The sequence below is a fragment of the Pezoporus occidentalis genome, unplaced genomic scaffold (genome assembly GCF_034315485.1).
Source record: "Pezoporus occidentalis ecotype Australia unplaced genomic scaffold, CSIRO_AGI_Poc_V1 ctg223, whole genome shotgun sequence".
Lineage (NCBI taxonomy): Eukaryota > Metazoa > Chordata > Aves > Psittaciformes > Psittacidae > Pezoporus > Pezoporus occidentalis.
This window is the reverse complement of record NW_026914106.1, coordinates 1,146,090-1,163,562: the sequence shown is the minus strand read 5'-3', so window position 1 is coordinate 1,163,562 and position 17,473 is coordinate 1,146,090. Positions and strand designations below refer to the sequence as shown.

At 44.1% G+C, this 17,473-nt stretch overlaps 2 protein-coding genes across 6 annotated transcripts in view; one reads left to right on the top strand and one right to left on the bottom strand.

Annotated features, from left to right (window-relative positions):
* THRAP3 (thyroid hormone receptor associated protein 3) overlaps nucleotides 1-17,408 on the bottom strand; it is a 29,641-nt gene extending 12,233 nt beyond the window's left edge. For 2 of the 4 annotated variants that reach the window (XR_009965213.1, XR_009965212.1), the window contains exons 1-4: nucleotides 17,311-17,408; nucleotides 13,565-13,629; nucleotides 8,252-8,337; nucleotides 2,215-2,376 (exon numbers count right to left, since the gene is read on the bottom strand). Coding sequence is in view for 2 of the 4 variants with exons in the window: in XM_062620751.1 (XP_062476735.1) it covers nucleotides 2,215-2,351 (137 nt within the window). In the remaining 2 variants the exon portion in view is untranslated. Of the gene's footprint in view, nucleotides 1-2,214; nucleotides 2,377-8,251; nucleotides 8,338-13,564; nucleotides 13,630-17,300 lie in introns of all 4 variants that reach the window. The other 2 variants (XM_062620751.1, XM_062620752.1) reach the window with 2 other exon arrangements.
* TRAPPC3 (trafficking protein particle complex subunit 3) overlaps nucleotides 1-17,473 on the top strand; it is an 86,942-nt gene that overhangs the window by 37,322 nt on the left and 32,147 nt on the right. The window lies entirely within an intron of this gene.

Here is a 17,473-nt window from a genome sequence, read left to right as displayed (position 1 = left end):
TCACACCCCAAACCCCCATAACGGGAGGGAATACAACGCTGCTGTTAGAATTCCTACCAGATGAGCATAAATGCATGCAGAGATGGACTTCAGTTCTGTGTTTTATTTCTTCCACCTATCAAATACACATTACAGTTTAGCAGGAAGCTGTCTGTTCACACCGTAGTTATTGCTAGCAAATAGCTTAATGATAATTTTAACATATGCTTCATCCTCTGCTTGAAACAACCAAACAAGCTAAACAACCTCTCTGAGACACTTCCTCGCTTGAGCGACAATAAGAAGGAAAAGCATAGAGGCAGATGGGAAAGCACAAGTGTAATGAGCCCCAGTCAAAAGCACTACTACCACACATACTCCTATTTTCAGACAACTGCTGCATTTGTGATCAATTACCAGCAAGGGACCCATTGAACACAGCTTCCCAAATCTGCTCTAGCATTTTAGAGAGGCTGCAGCAGGGAGATTTCACTCTGCCAGCCCCAGCCAATGCACACAGCTCCGGTTGTGAAGCACCCACAATCTCACAATAGGTAAAATAAAGCCAGAAAGAAAACAAGAAATATTAGGCAGCCTCCAACATGGCAATATGACTTAGAACAAACAGCAAACCTACCAAAGGAAGAGTCAAACATTTTGTGGTGTATGCTGAAGTATGTAATAATGGACTTTCATCCCAAAATACCACAACACCTACCTCAGAAGATATCCTACTGCCATACAAGGTGACTTGTCTGTACTAACCCCTTCCATTTTGGTTCTTATTTACAAAGCACAAGTGGACTCAGCAGCAGCACAGAGGAAACAATCACGCTTGCACAGGGTGCCTTTGTTTTCAACTGTCAAAGTTCCTTCACAGCTAGGCAGATATTCCCAAATGACTATGTCTCTTCCAGCATTCCAGCTTCCTTTTGCAAGAACTTGGTTTGACTCAAGTCTCCACCTCTAATTCAGTTTTGCCATGTCCTTCTCCCTCCAACTTTACATTTATTACAGCCTCTGCATTTTAAACCACCCTTTAACTGTTAACAGTTGCATGTGTTTGCAGTCTAATGATATGTGTTATTAATTAAAGATTAGTGAGAGAGCAGCTGAACACCATTATACCCAGTCCAACTGGAATGCCTTTGCCAGCTACGTAATGCTTAGCCAAAAGAAAACACAGATATCCTGATATCCAGGGAAGACATGAGCCTGACCAGAAGCAATTCCAGGAGGCAAGAACAACTATTACAAACATTAATGAGTTCTCCAAATTAACTGTAGTGAAATTTATCTACTTCATCCATCCAGAACAATCACTGCTGTCACATAACAGCAGTATATTAAATGGACATTAAAACTCATTTCAATCAAGTTTTAGAAAGAGGGGGAAAACACGCAATAGCTGCGAAGTCTGGGATCAATTACATTAACAGCTTAAAAAAAAAACAGCCAAAGATGTTTAACACCACAAAGGAGCATGTTTTGCTACAGACCTTCCCAACTCTTCTTGCCTACTTTGACTATGAAACACGCACTTAAACTCTCTCACAGCACTAAAGCAAACATCTGATCAAAGCAAAATCTCAAAATGATCTCAAGCCAGGATAAAAAGCTAGCATTTTCTGCACTGTGTCCTGTTCTGGCAATTTCAAACATCACCATTAGCCATGAATACTTTTAACACAGGCAACTGGATCTCAGAGATTGTCTCTACTTCGCAATAGGGAAAGCCCAACAGGCTATCCTGTTACACACAGCAGTTCAGAACTGCAGAAGAACATGGGAAGAAACCCACATGTGTTTTGACACAGGCTTCTATTAATACCTTTGAGGAGAAACAAAGTACAGAAGTCTTCTCTGAGGGACCAGCCTAAAAAGGCTTTTAACAACACCCCCCCCCACAAAACGAACTATATTAACCAAACCACCTTCTGATTAAACTGCACATTAGAGTATCTCTTCATATTTACATCAGGAAAAATGTTATTGCTCACTAAAAACATGCTACAGAGACCAGATTAAGAGCTCAAAAGAAGTATCTTGGCAATTCATTCTCCTAGCTCATTGAAAACACTTCAAAACAGTACAGGCTGGCAGGAAACAGGATGCTATCTGTCCTAGAATCTAATTAAAGTCTTTCCCTGGAAAAGAATTAAGTGACAAACCATCTGAACAGGACAGAAAGGAAAAGCAGTTACACCCTTTGGCTCCAGAGCTGCAGGCACTTACCTAAGTCTGCGCTTCCTTGACCGTGAGACAGAACGAGAACGGGAGCGGGATTTGGAGAAGGATCGTGACCGGGATCTCGATCCTGACCTCGAACGGGAAGAGCGGGATCCAGATTTGGACTTGTTAGTTTTAGACATCTTTGCAAGCACCCGTCAGCTGTACCTGAATGAGAAAGGGAAAGTGTGAAAAATGAAGTCAGATTTGAGAGGACACTGGCAGCCTGACCAACTCCAGAGTGAAATGAAGCTGGGTAAGACTGGAAACACGGATGTTGGAAGTGGCTGCCTAAAATAACAGATGAATGGTGCTGGGCTCAGAATAGAAGGTGTACTTCAGGAAGAAATCTGCAAAAGGATAACAGGCTTTCACCTCAGAGGAATTACAAGTACAAGTGCTAGAGCTGAAAGCAGCAAGTTAGTGCAAAGCCCAGGAACAGGCAGAGGCCACGCTGCTCACTCAAGCAGGAACACCTTTAGGCAGACAACCCATTTCATTTCAGTCACATCACTGTCAAGAGAGCAAAGCTGGTTTAAATAACAGTGAGGAAACCCAAAGGCTTACCGTTAAAAAACTAAAAACCCAACCCCAAAGTCTTCTCTAAATTTCCAGGAGGGAATCATGAACACAAATGATAATCCAAAATTCAGGAATACAACCCTGTTTGCACAGGTCTGCCTCACACTGAACACCCAGGTTAAACCCTGGCCGTACTTGTCCTGTCTGCTTGTGGAGTTTATGCAGTTGCTATGATCAGTTAGCAGCGTGTATCATCCAGGGAGGAGTTCTGTTGCAGCCAAAATAATTCAGAGGTCCTTCCAAGTATTCACAGACACCAAAGAGATTACGCTGCAGCATTAAATGACTCTGAATAGCTATAATTATGAATTCAGGCACGTGTCCAGGTAAAGAGACCCTTAAAAGATGTTTCAGGGAGGAGTTTGAGCATGTAATTGTTTCAGTTACACCCCACCTGATCTGCTTGCTTGTAAACACTGACTTTGTATCAATGAGCAAGACTTCCTAATGGATTTTCATTATCTTACCTCCAGGGGAAGAAAAATATTGAGGACTATTAAGAGGGCGTTGTGTGTGTCACAGGGTTTACATCCAAAGGTTGGTACAAATATTGATGAAATCCAAGCTGCTTTATTCTTTCAGCCAGATTTTCCTGTCAGCATCCAAAAGAATGAAATTCGTAACACAGTTCTGCAGCTTCTGACAGGGACCTTCACAAGCCGTCCCCTTCCTGCTAGCAACAACCTCCTACTGCAGCTTCCCCATCCAGCAGCGGCTGTGGACGCAAACCCAGCATGCTGGAGATGGGTCGGGAGAGCTGTAGTGCCTCTTCCACCCAGCCATTACAGTGCTTCTCAGCTGTAGTTAATAGCTGACCTACTTTAGCACTGGATCCAGCCACAAACAAAATTCCTTACAATTTAAAGGTTGATCACGCTGCAAAACATGCTCCAGCTTTGGAATCCCTGTTGATTCCAGTGTAATTCTTCAGCTTAAATGGAAAATGCTTTGGGCCCTGACTTGGCAAGGAGGAAGGGGACTCCACTCCTTAGATTAAGTTCCCAGACTCCTTCCTACTTTCATTCCTAGAAATGGGATGTTTCAGCAGTGGGTTGGGAAAGGGACTAAGTGGCAGTTTGAGTCGTGTCTGGCTTGCCGAGTATTCCATACTAGCAGTTGGTATCAAGATCTCTGCAGCTCCAGAGGTAGCTGATGAGGCTGAGAAGATAATCTGCTCTCTTTACAAATACCTAAGTTTCATTCACAGTAGCAGAAGCAATTTATTTAGCATTTAACAGAATTCCTTAGGAATTTCTACAAGGAATTACATTTTCTCCCACTCAAACTCAGTAAAATATTGCATAGCTGCAAGTAATTTGGGCAGAGGAAAAAACCACCAGTGTACTGGTAGATTTACAGTTCTGCTTCTATCTGTGCAGGTTCAACAGCAAATCTGTGGTTGCTGTGATGGTCCAGAGCCCAGGCACTGGAAGTTACTTCAATTACTTATTTCAATGGCTAAAAAGCATCTCAAATGATGAAAGGAACAAAGAGGCATTTTGACAGCAAACTGCCAAAACCTGAGCATCTGTGAAACAAATGCTCTGCAATGCTCATCGCCCACACTCCAAGAGGGAGAAAACTTGAGACTGCTCTGGGAATTAGGTAAAGGTTTGCAAAGACAAGATTTGCATTAACTCAGCACTGCATAAAGGTTACAACAAACTTTGCAGCAGAAGTGACTAATGAATCCAGAAAGAAAAAGGAACTCTATTAGGACTATTTTATCCCTTTTTTTCCAACTACTGATTAAAATAGAGACATTGAGGTAGAGAAACCCATCAAGTTCTGCTGCTGCTGCATCCATTTTAAGCACATTCCAGTGGCCTGACTTGCAACGTCTTCACTTTGAGTCACTCTCCAAAGCCAAATTACATATATGGTGAGCAAATATTCCAGCTACTGCCAGGGCACTTTCAGGAACAGAAACAGGAAGCTGGCTTTTATTCTAAAGACCATGTTACATGTTCCTGTTCTTCCCTTTCACTGTCCTAAAGGTGCTGTATCAATCCAACTGAAGTAGTTTAATATATTCCACACTAGAAAGTATGCAGGGGAAAAAATATGTGTCCTAATAGTTGTTCTATTAGGAAAAAATAAATTGCACCAGGGATGAAAATCAAATGCATGGTCCTTTTCCAGGGAAAGGATGGATGAAAAGATCTGAACTGCCTCTCTGAGTCAATATTATGGATACATTAAAACCAGGGGGAGGAAAAAAGCACTATATTCTGTAAAGATATTATAAGTATATCCCATAAACGGTGTAATTTCAGGACAGCTCTCTACTGAGAACCCTGGAATTCAAGAACAAACTACACTTCAACATATTATCATCTGTAAGTTACCTTTATTGACACTGAACTCTGTACTGCTTGAAATACCTTACTAGACTAATATGATTAGAGCTTTCACCACAGCTCCCCTCTGTTGCATCTCTTCTGAAATAACTCATTTGTCCAAGAAAAATCACATTCTCAGAGCTGACTGAGCAGTGCAAAAGTGGCAACAAGTCTCAGTAAATCCTGAGAAGGCCCCAAAAAAGACTTTAAAGTATCACTTGCTGTGGGCTGTTGAAGTCTTTGTATTTTACTTTGATCCACAGCACTTACTGGCCAAACACGAGTTTGGAATGTGTGACGTGTGCCAAAAGCTCTCTTGCCATGGAAGAGTTTATCTTTGTCAATATTTTTAAAGCTGATTCATTCCTACCAGCTGAGGTAACTCCTACTAGAATAGAAACCGAGTTGCTATGCTCTATCAGCACTCAAAAGGTTAAACAAACTCAACGTTGGAGTCATTTCAGCTCCCCTGTGTCAACACTGCAGTTGCAAAGGCACTGTGATACACATCTAGTTGTTCTAAGAATTAATGACTGACTCGGATAAAACGTGCTCAGCTGGTAAGCAGAAAAAGCCCAACTGTGCTGAAAGAATCTGGTCTTATAAAACACCCCAAGGAGTACTCTGATTTTAAATGCAGCAAACTGTGAAAGCAATGGCAGCTGTGATCACCTCCCCATTTAGATCTTTCCACCCACCATGATGCTGTGCCCCTGGATCACAACTGCATCCAGCCCCACAGAGCTCACAGGGGAGGATGCTGCTTTTTGAAACTCTAGAAAGTACAATGTGTCTGCTCCTGAGCGGGGACTGCAGCAGAAGCATTCACAGTGCTACAGTGACTTGTGGTTAGCAGTCTCCTCTGCTAGAAGTCATATTTCCTTCCTGCCTACAGCTACACAACTGCCTTCCCATGACACCGATTCCGCCTCTACCTTAGGAAGGACACTGGTGATCCCTGCTGCCTGATCCAGGACTCCTGGAAACACTGCCAGGAGTTTTCAGAATGGGGGCTCTTAGGGTTTGTCTTTTCTGAAGCGCCACTTCCAAACTGTCCAGTAGATCTTCCCAAGCAGCGCAGCCTCAAATCCCAAAATACCAGCACTGATCCTAAGTGTGTCAAGTTTAAAAGTGCTGCTAAAGCACTACCCTACTAGAAACCAGACACTTGACAGCTTGTTTATCTGCCATAAAACTAGACTGTGTAACATACCTCGTAATTCAACACACACCAAGACTGAAGAAACAATTTGTATTCCAAATTAGTTTGCTAAATGCACTCCTATGACACAGATTTAAAAGCAGTTGCACTTACTACAAGCCGGATTTGAAACCACTGAAGCTGGTCAGTGGAGCAAAGAGTCAATCTAATCAGTTGGTTAGTCTGCTCAAAGTGCATTGCCAATGCACTGAACAGCAAGACTCAAACTGGGAAACATCTCTAGATGATCCTGAGGTCCTTTCCAACCTTAACGATTCTATGATTCAACTGCTTTGAGTCCTTCTTCCACAGATTATGGAAAATAAAGGCAGAGGATTTGCTTGAGCTGTGAAAGTCTTTGACAGCAATCAGTAACTGAAGTGAATTTGACTTCTCACAGGAGAACCCTGCCACACTGCTGCTATCCCCCCTTCTGGAAATCAAAGATTTCCCACCCTCATCCCAAAGGCATACAAACTCTTCAAACCTCATTCTTGTGAAGTAAAGCAGGCAACACAAGCTGAGCAGCTCCGCATATTGTTTTACCAGCATTTATAGAAGCTACTTCATTCTGGAAGTTCTTGAGCTGCTTTAAAAGAACTTTTTTTGCCATGCTACAAGTGGTGCCATTCAGAGAGGGAAGACTCTTACAGAGGTGGCAATACAGTAGAGAATGAGTTCTATTCCAGAACTAAAAGACTTTTGTCATCACAAAACTGTTGCGAATCTTTAACATCTACAGAGAAAAAGCAATAACGTCCTGGTTTCTAAGGATCTTATCCAAACAGGACCCATACTGCTAACTGTAAGCAACAAAAGTCATCTAACAATTGGAGACAACAGCCAAAGCCAACCCTCTTTGATGCTTAACAGTAACCTTTGTGGGTGGATTTCTGCAGATCTACTTCTACTCCTTAAAAGAACTAGAATGAAAATTAACACAGATGTCTCTCAGGATATTCCTGTCAATGTGTAGTTTGAATTATTACTACCTTAGCAATAAGGCCCATGCAGAAAGTTCCCAACTTGCCAATACAATGAATTATTCATCTACAACCTAAACTTACTCCATGCCATGACAGAAGTTACTAATGTTCTGTTTTACAAGAATACTCTTAATCCAGGTTAATCCTGCGACCCCATTCTTGCAAGCCCTGCTGACAAACAAGGGGGTATGAAATGGAGAACCAGCAGCCTGGAAGCCCCTCACAGGAAGTGTTTCCCAAAATTTGGAGGCAATTTCAAGCAGCAAAGTTTGCCTTCTCTGTTTCTAAATCCTCATGGCAATCCATCAGACCCCTCAAAGGTGAAAATGACAGAAGAGCAAATGCTCCTAGGAAGCCACCAGAAGGGACTGTGCCCAGAGGACAAACTTTTCTCATGAAACACTGCCAGGAAAGTTAATGTTTTACCTGTTTGAAGTCTCCCAACAGAACTCAACTCTGCTCCACAGCAATGAAAAGAAGTCACTGTCAAGAGTCTCTTACTGCTGGACACTTCCACAGCTACCACTGCTTCAGAAATTCAGTATTCAGAATAGTTATGGAGAATTTTTATGATCACTTCTTCCAGGAATCCCACATTATTTCACAAAATTGATCTATTTTATCTTTATATTTACCAGCTATTTGGAAAGAGAAGCCAAAAACATTCTAAGATGTGAAGATGAGTTTCTTCTTCAGAAGAAATGGCAGGGGGGTTGGAACTAGATGATCTTAAGGTCCTTTCCAACCCTAACTATTCTATGATTCTATAATTCTAACCTGTTTAAGTCTTTTTTACACAGCAACATTAACAATGAAAAAAGAATTCAGCTGATACAGCTGCTGTATGGCCAGGATAGAAGGGATGTAAGAAGGCATATTCCAAATCCCAAAACAGGCACTTCTGAAGGTGTTATTTTCTGTTGTGTCCCTACCTGCTTGAGCAGGTTCACCCCTTGCACCCTGCAACAGTCAGGTTTCACCGTCTCAGCTCTGTCAGTTATGAAATCAGGAAGCAAACCTGAAATGAGAAGAAAAAGCACTGAAGCATCTTTGTACATACAATGCTGTACCTGCTGCCACCCCTGATCAACAGGAGTCGAGCTTCCTTAAGCTGTCATCCAGTGCTGTACCCAAAACGTCCATCGGAGCTGAAGTATTTCAACAGAGCACATATGTTCCAAAGGTTCATCACCCACTTCACCATGAATATTCATGTGCTTTTATGAAGAACAGAATTTTTTAAATGGTTATTCAAGCTTTCACAATTTTAAGTCTACTTATTCCTTCCTCCTCCTCCTCCCATCCCCTCTCCTGTTACATACATGCTAATTGCTATCATTACATCTGTACAGCCGTATGGAAGTTAACTTCTCTCAGCTCATTTATACAGTCTTCCTGGATTTGGGACTAAGGATTTTCCCATATTGTAAAGAGAATCCACAAGCCAAGAGAAACAATTGTTTTCCTAATAAACTCATGCAGCAGCTATCTCCATCTTCCAGGGGTGTCACCAGTCCACTGAGGGCTGTTTTGACAGGTCTACAATTACATTTCAATGTCCTTCCACACACTGCGAGAGGGGTGGAAGCTTTAAAAGAGAAAACAACAGTAAACACTCATAAACCACTTCATGTTATTAAACCTCTGCTCTAAGGGCAAGAATGTCATTTACTCAGGTGCAACCATAACATAAACTTCTTTAAAGCTATTGATTCCTTCATTTACTTCACTGAAAAAGGTTTCAAAGCTACCTGAAGATCAGACTTTCTCTGGAATGGTGATTTCCTCCTATTCTCACCCAAGTGTTTAGTGTGCTCTAAATCACACTTACCAACCTTTGGAAATAGCCCAATAAAGAGCACCATACCACAGGCTTGACTTTGCTGTTGTCGCATCCATCCATCTAAACCTCCATGGAAGAGAGAAATCCTGTCTTTAACAAGACCTTTGACATTCAGCCTTTCACAAGGGGTACAAAACTGCCAGAACCATCACGTCCTGCTTTGTGGTAAAACACCTGGTGTGTGTTTGGGTTTTTTTGCCTCTTCCCCATGCACCAACATCCCCACTGCACACAGGTGACATCCAGATAAACAGCTGAATTCTCTTTTGTAGAACAATTCTGTTCCCATGTTTAGAGCACCACTACAAAAAATAGTGAACCAAGACAACTGGCAGCAAGCAAGAAGAGCTAACCTTTCTTCCAGATATGGAAAGAAAAGCAGGAAACGTGCTCAACACTCTCTGCTGGAGCAGATACAGTCCAAGAGCTTCTTATTCCAGAACACTGTAAAGAACATTTCTATATGCCAAGACTTGGGTCAAATGCAGAACATTTCTAGTTTTCACAATGCCTTTTTCCAGGAATTTGTTTCCTGTTTCCAGCTGGCCTCTGTTACTTGTGACTGTCTCTTTCCATCTTCCACTCCTTTTCTTGAAGTCTTTCAAGCAGTACTCATCATTTATTTCAGACCTTTCACAGATGTTAAAGCAGACCAGAACCACCACGGCCAGGTACAGAAAAGCCACCTCACAGAACGTTACAGCTGAAATCACTCCCTCTCCAGCATGTCATTGAGGATTGCTACACCACGTAGCACCACAACTTGCCAGCTTAGAGCCAAACACAGCAGAGATGTCCCTACCAGAAGCAGCAGCTGATTAGTCTTATCTGCCTATAATACCCTGAGCATAAACACCAGGAACGTTTGGAAACAAGTTGAATGGTTTATGTGCGTACCTCAGAAGCGTGCTCAGTGCTGTGAAACCTGTTACAGTGGTTTCACTTTATCAGAGTGTTTACAAACCAGTCACTTGCAAATATTAACTGGTTTTGTAAAAGCATCTGTAGAAAGCTCTGCACAATTGTGGTAGGAAAACAATGATCTTGTTTCTTGCTGGCCAGCATTAATGAAACTGCTATGGTTTGTTTTGCTGTAAGACCCAAAGCAAACAAGATAGCACCTCGGTAGAGAAAACATTCCTGCCTGGGCACCTTGGCACCCATTTAGAGCTCACCAACACAAGCATGCAGTTTGGGAGAAGCAGACCAAGTGCTGTAGTATTTGCTCCTGACAGCTTTCATTATCAGGGAACAAAACCATTAATTCTCCTTCAGCTGGCCCTACGATTCCTAATCCTGAGCTCCAAAACCCAAACAAGATTAGTTCATTCTAAAGAAGGGGGTAAAAAATCCCACAGAACATCTTACGCTGTGTAATGAGGCAGCAGCGACCACTACAAAAGTACACTTAGAAAAAAGTCACAGAAATACATAGCAGAAACAGTTTATTTCCCACAAAACAAGCTTTCCAATGCTTGGATAAGACACCTAAAAGGCTTACATCAATGTAAACAGTGGCAGCCTTTGTTCTACCCAAGAAACTGCCTCTTTACAACTTAAACCCTCAGAAGATAAAAATTATTTATTGCTGATAGACCCTACATCCTGATTCATACTTGACAAAGATATCAAAGATACTGCAAAATGCTGGCACAAACAGAAGTGCCAGCACTGTGCACTTTTAGAAAGCACTTAAAGTAAGAAAATTAGCTATTGATAAACTTAAACAGTAGAAATTGCCTAAATCCAAGCCTAGCAGAGGCAGGAAATCTGATCAAGCAATTCAAAACCCAGTCCTGTATGTGATCTTGTAACTCACAACCCTGTAAAAGTCACTGTTATTGTGCATTTTAATTCTCTTGCCCCCCAGAGCAGTAGAGGAGGTAAGTGACACCTGTAACATTATCTAGTAGTATACTAGTTAAGATACAATAACATACTATAGGAACTAAAACGTGTCAAATAAAACACAAGAGTAACTAACTGTCAGCATCTTCTGAAACTAATTCCAGCACGATCTTGTTTGAGTAACTCCCTACGGCACAGAGGTTGCACTGTGCCCAGTACCAAACTGCTACCTGAACACCAAACACCACCAATATGGCAAAAATGGTTAAAAAAGCCAAATGTGAGCTACTGGGCTCACGTAAAGAATACATGCAATAAATCTGGTCTAACATAGCACTTCCTCTTGCACTCAGGCTTAATAACACATTTAGCAAGAGCAGCCGGACACCGGTGTCAAATCAGAGCGAGCTTTGTTTTCTAGACATGGATCTGGCAAAGAAGAGAAGAGCTGTTCTTCTTCCCCTGCACAAGGATATTTCTCATAGCACACATGAATTCCCTGGAAGGAATTGCAGCCCAAGCAGCACTTGCACCTGTTGAGGCTGCCACTGGCAGCTCATGCAGAGCAAGTCCCAAAACCTGCCTCGCTCCAACCCACCCATGGTGAGCACAAAGGCACATGACACCTGCTCTCCCCTTGCACGTCCCAGACCGACTGCCTTTATCAAAAAGCAAATCAAATAACCACAAATTCCTACATTAGCTTAAAAGTTGAACAGGGTATTCCTACATCCATGAAGTTTGACAACCATCCATACACTGCAGTGAACTAAAGCTCCTGCTCTAAAAGAGCAGCCCAGAAGCATGACAAATGAACCTTGCCACGCATGACAGCTATGTAAAACCTATTTCCCAACAAGCTTTGGACTGCAGCTGCAAGAGGTTTTGCTGTGAACTTACTTGAAGTGGCAGAAAAGTTGCTGCTATCTACATGTCAGAGCACACTGGGAGCGCCAGCAGTAACGTAGAGTACAAAAAGCACATGGTGGCTTTGCTAGTTTAGAAATCAGAGTCTAATTATCTCACTTTCTACTGAATTCTTCCTTTTCAAGCTATTTTCTGGTGCAAGATCAAACCTGAATGGTCTTGATAGCAAAAGAGCACTTCAGAGGAAGAAAAAAGAGCCACCTGCATAGCTCCCATTGCCAGCCCATTGGCTTGAAAATTAAAATACTATTTCTACATCAAGCAGCTCAGATTTCCTTCGGGTAACAAAAAGCAGAACAATTCCCCTTTCTAGATCAAGTATCCAATGTATGTTTTCAGGAGATTGACGACACAGGTTCCACTAAAGCCTACAACTACACCTACCAGCCTCCTCAACAAAACTTTTCCTGGACAACACTGCTAAAACTAAAGAAACAATTAAATAAACCCAAACCAGTGTGTTCTATTTTAAGACATGCCAAACACGCTGTGGGGAAACAACCTTCTGATTAATCTGCCACAGCAAGAGAGGTACTAACTTGTCAACAGCAGTTACAACTTCTCTGTAGTATGTATGCTTTTAAAATTGAGATTATTTTCCTTCACACAATTAAATTAATCCCTAAAGAAGTTTAATATTGAGGTCCAGTGCTGGGTTCCGATTAGAAGCAGGTTCCATAGAGGGGTTGGAAGACTAGCTACAGGATCTTCCCAAAAGGACTGATTGTACAGAATGCAGTGCTCAACAATCCTTCCCAAAGAGTCTGGCCAGCTCTAGACACCAACTGATGACTTGAATTTTGATCCTACTTACCTGATAAAAAAGTATTTTCTGTATCTTTGAGCTTAAAATGTCCTGTGTTGGCATTCAGCTTAGTGACAGGGAGCTCAGAGAATACAAATATAAAAAGCTGCTTAGAAACCTGTATGGTTTTGTTACAAGTCGGGCACTTGGATCTTCTGTTAAACACAGAATAAAAACATCCATAATAACAAGAGAAAAAAAAAAAACAAAAACCTATTTCATCATCTTTTTGCTTTCAAACCTATCCAACCTGGGAACAGACAAACAGAAAAATCAGATCTTTCTCCAAAGAACCCAGCAGGTTCTGTTCTGCACACCAACATCTCCTTTATTACAGTGCCCACAATGCACTTCCAAAAACATGGAAATAATGTAAAAAACAACTGAAGCTGGGGGCCTTTAGAATGTCTTCTGAAATACACAGTGTAGTTGCAGCCAAAACTGAATCTGTCCTAAAGAATTACTGCTTCTCACACATTTAACCTATGAGAAGACAAACTCCAGCAAGTTGCATTTGTAAGCTGCAAAAAGTAAAATCATTCCCATGTTTATTCTCAAGACAGTGCTTGATTTCTATCTACCTTAACTTGAATCCTGTAACCTCAGGGGAAAATAAGGAAAATTATTTCCATAACTTGGTATAACCTTAAAAGTTCTTTAAAAGATTTAAAAAATCACAGAGCTATTGTAAGCACAAGCCACCAGATCAGGCTACCCCTACACTCTGCTGAGCTATGAAACAGAGGTAAGTGCTTGTCCATGGAAATCCCGTATGTATGGAATAATCTTATTCAAACAGTTTTCAGTGCTGTGTTTACATACCTTGAATAAGTCTCCCATCAATGATGTTTCTGAATCTGCTTTATTAGAAGCAACTGAACTCTCACCTAAGTAAAAAAAAGAGAAAAAACAAATTTAAGACAACCAAGATACTGGCAAATCCTCCCATTTTACAAGCATATGGAAGCATTCTGGTTTTAGCCATTCATCCCAGCATCGCTTCCCAGTAAAATAAGGCTGACAAAATTACTTAATCTAATCAGATAGTGCATGCAAGGATCCTTAGCTCAGGAAACCGATCTCATCCACAGCCTTATAGGAGCAACTAACTGTGATAATCTACACAGATACACAGGGCCTGAAATAATCAGGTACACAATGCCCACAAGTTATCATGTGTGCAGCCTTCTGTGAACTTAACATCATTAATACAGAGCCTAATTCCCCTGAAAACAGGATTTCAGCTCAACACCCCCCACACCCTCAAGCCATCACCTGTGCTCTCAGAGCAGAGAAACCCCTGGGGTTCCTTGCCAAGCTTTCCCTTCTTCCTTTCACTCAAGCAAAGGTAAAAGTGAAACGCAGGCAGCAGCAGGGAGGACTGTGCAAACCCTGGTGTTACAGCAGGGACTTCGGGGGGCTTTGTACAGCCAGCTCACACTGTAAATCATGGCAGGCTAAAAATGGCCGGGTGACAAATCTGGAGATGAAATTATGAGCAGTCCGTTTGCTCTTGTATTAAAGGAGTAGTAGCTGCGAGCAGGGCTTTGCAAAGAGGCCCTGCTCTCCTGCAACAGAGGACAGGGGAGAGATGTACAAAGTATTTGCATATAGGATAGGAAAAAAGCACACTGAATGAAAACTTCCTTAGGAAAGGACACAGACACACACACCACCACCCCCCCGCCAGGCCCCCCGCAGCAGGGCTGGGTGTCACCTCTGGGTGCCAGCATGAGTCCTTCTTTTAATGGACACCAGAGCTTCCGGTTACCATGGAGTGAAACAGCGCAAACACCATTCCCAGCTGGCATGAAATGGAATCCCATGGTTTTACTATTCATAGCGCTGACATGATAAAGCTAAATTAAGCAGGACCTCTTCACTTTCTCAAACCCAAGAGCAGTGACTACCTCCACTGTTTAGCCTCTGCCAAGACTCTCATTTCACTGGGAAGAGGGGAAAGATATTTTCCTTTACGGCAAGAGAGACTCTAGAGGCACAAACCAGCCTGTCATCCAGAAACAAAATGGCACCTACTTGCTCCCAGGCATCACTTTGACTCCAGCAGGAACAGAGGAGACAAGATGAGTTCTTGTGCTGAACCTAACACCCTCTCCTCATCTTGGGACCCATTACAGAAACCCACACAGCCATTTTAAGCCATGCTCCCGGGGAATGTTTGCTGAACCAGAGTCTATCAGGCCAGGAACAGGGGTCAGCTCAAAGCACAAATAAGAGCTGTTATGCACAAGGTTAGACCTTGGTGCCTACCCGTAGCTGTTTACCCAGCCTTGCAGGATTACCTTGCACAAGCTCCCCAGGGAGCCAGAACAGTTTTTGCCCTCTTTCAATGCCTGTGGCCTGAACTGTATGGCTAAATATACAGCAGGAATCCTGCCACACAGAACTCCCTGTATCATTGAAATTCAGAGGAAACCATACGACCTAAACCCCATGTTACTGTTACTGTACTGGCACATCCAGCTCAGTATACTGTAAACTTTTCCAGATATGGAAAAAAGTTCAACAGCTATGGAGCTGCTTAAACTCTTAAGTTCTGAATGGCAAGTTGTCATTTTGCAAAGACAAAGGCCAGAGAGCTAAAAAAATACAAATAATCAAGCTTCTGGCAAAACGGCACTGTTCTTTTAGGGAGCCAGTGATACAACTACAAAGGGAACACCACAGTTCCACAATGAAAAGCATCCTCAGGCTTAACCAAGTTTGAAAGGCTTCAAACTAACTTGTCATGTGTGCCCCTCCCTGTGCCCACTAAAACACGAACAAGACATTCATAGTGCAGAGGATATAAAACAAAACCATACAGCAGGCTCTAAACAGAATGTAGACACAATCATAAGGTCCCAGGCTCTACAGAGGATCCCATGTCACAAATCCATGCGTTTTAGACAGCTCTCTGCAGTAACTGCATCAGTTTATCCTCTTATCTGCTGTTTGATTGTCTCACAAGGTCAGCCATAAGCTGAGCACCTACAAAGTGCCAGAGCAAGAGGATGGAGGGCCAAATGCTCCAGGAGAAAGCACCGTCGTGCTTAAACACTCTTTTTTCCCCTGTCTCTACAACACGCTCCCTTAAAGGCGACCTGAGAGGCTCAGCTCTGGAACATCTCTTTTCAAATGAATGCAGGTTACGCAATAGGAACCCAAGGAATAGATCTCCTCTTCAGCCACAGCACTCCAGGGCAGCAGCCACACAAAAGGCACATTAAAAACACACCCAAAACGTCACGTTGGCCATGCCACAACCACTGACATAACCACCTGCCTGTGCTCCTAGCGGGAAGGAATACTGCAAGGGCCCTTTGCAGAGAGTAACTGGATGATTTAATTGTCTGAGCTCTTAGGAAAGAGCATCCTGAAAACGCCCATTTGCTGATGTGACCCTGCAGCCTCTTATAGGAGCTCTGTGCTGCCACTGCTGCAGACGCAGCGGATAAAGGCTGCTCTCCAGCTGCCCATCAGCTGTAAGGCAACTTCTAAGGTTTTCCAAGATTATTTCAATGAACAACTCTGTTCTTATGCCGCAGCATCTGCCACATTATGGTATACTTAAGAAATGAGTATCCCACCTCTGCCTAGTCCCAAGGAAACGCTGTGGCACACGCACCACCACCCACTCCACGTCTAGGGCATCCTCACTCACTCTCACACACACACAAGGAAACAGAAGTTAAGCTGCGCCTCCCAAGGCCGATACACGGCTTATTCCAAACTTATCGCGTCACCTTCTGGCACTTAAATGCACTCAGAAAGTAACTCGGGAGGCAATTACAGCGACAATTACCTTGTGGAGACTCTGGACTATACTTATAGGGACTTCAAACGCATTCAAATCCCCTAAACAGCAACACTTAAGAAAACAAACCCTCATGAGCTCGGTGAAAACGACTCAGGGCTCACGCGTGCCTCTGTGCCACTGCAAAGCCCATTCCACCGCCTCCCCCGAGGTCCTGCCCAACTCCACTTCCACACAAGATGCAGAGTGGGAAACGCGAGTGGAGGGACCCGTCCCGCTGCACGCGCCCTGCGAGAACCACAGACGGCCGGGGCTCAGGGAGGACGCCGGCAGCGGACACAGCCCTGACCCCGCGACGAGAGGAAACCCTTGGGGGCGGCCCGAAGCGAACGAAGAACCTCCAGGAACGGGTGCAGAGGCCCGGGCGGAGAGCGGGAACCTGCGGGAAGGGGCTGGACCGGGGGGGGGGGGGGGGGGGGGGTGAGTCCCCGGAACAGGCCGCGGCGTGAGGCCCGGCCCGGCCACAAGGCCAAGGCGAGGGCGGCGCCGGGAGCGCAGCGATCGAGCCGCGCCCGGAGGGGTGGGGGGGCACCGCAGGCCGCGCCCGGCACATGGCGGCCAACGGGGGAGCAGGGTGGGCAGCGCTGAGGCCCGGGAGGAGACGGGGGAAGGGGGGGGGCAAAGCGCGGGCGGGCTGTGATGAGCGGCCGCGGAGGGCGCTCGGTGGGAGAAGGGGAGAGGAGGAGAAGGGGAGAGGAGGAGAAGAGCCGGCGGCGGAGGGACGGGACGGGCTGGGCCTACCCGTACTCACCGGGCCCCACTCCGCCCGCGGCCTCCTCAGGAGCCAGGCGCCTTCCACCTCCCTCTCACGCACTTCCGCTTCGCGCCCGCCCGCCGCCCGCCCTGGAGGCTGCCGGGAGCTGTAGTCCAATGCCCACGGAGTGCCCATTGGCTGCCAGCGGGAGCTGGACTAC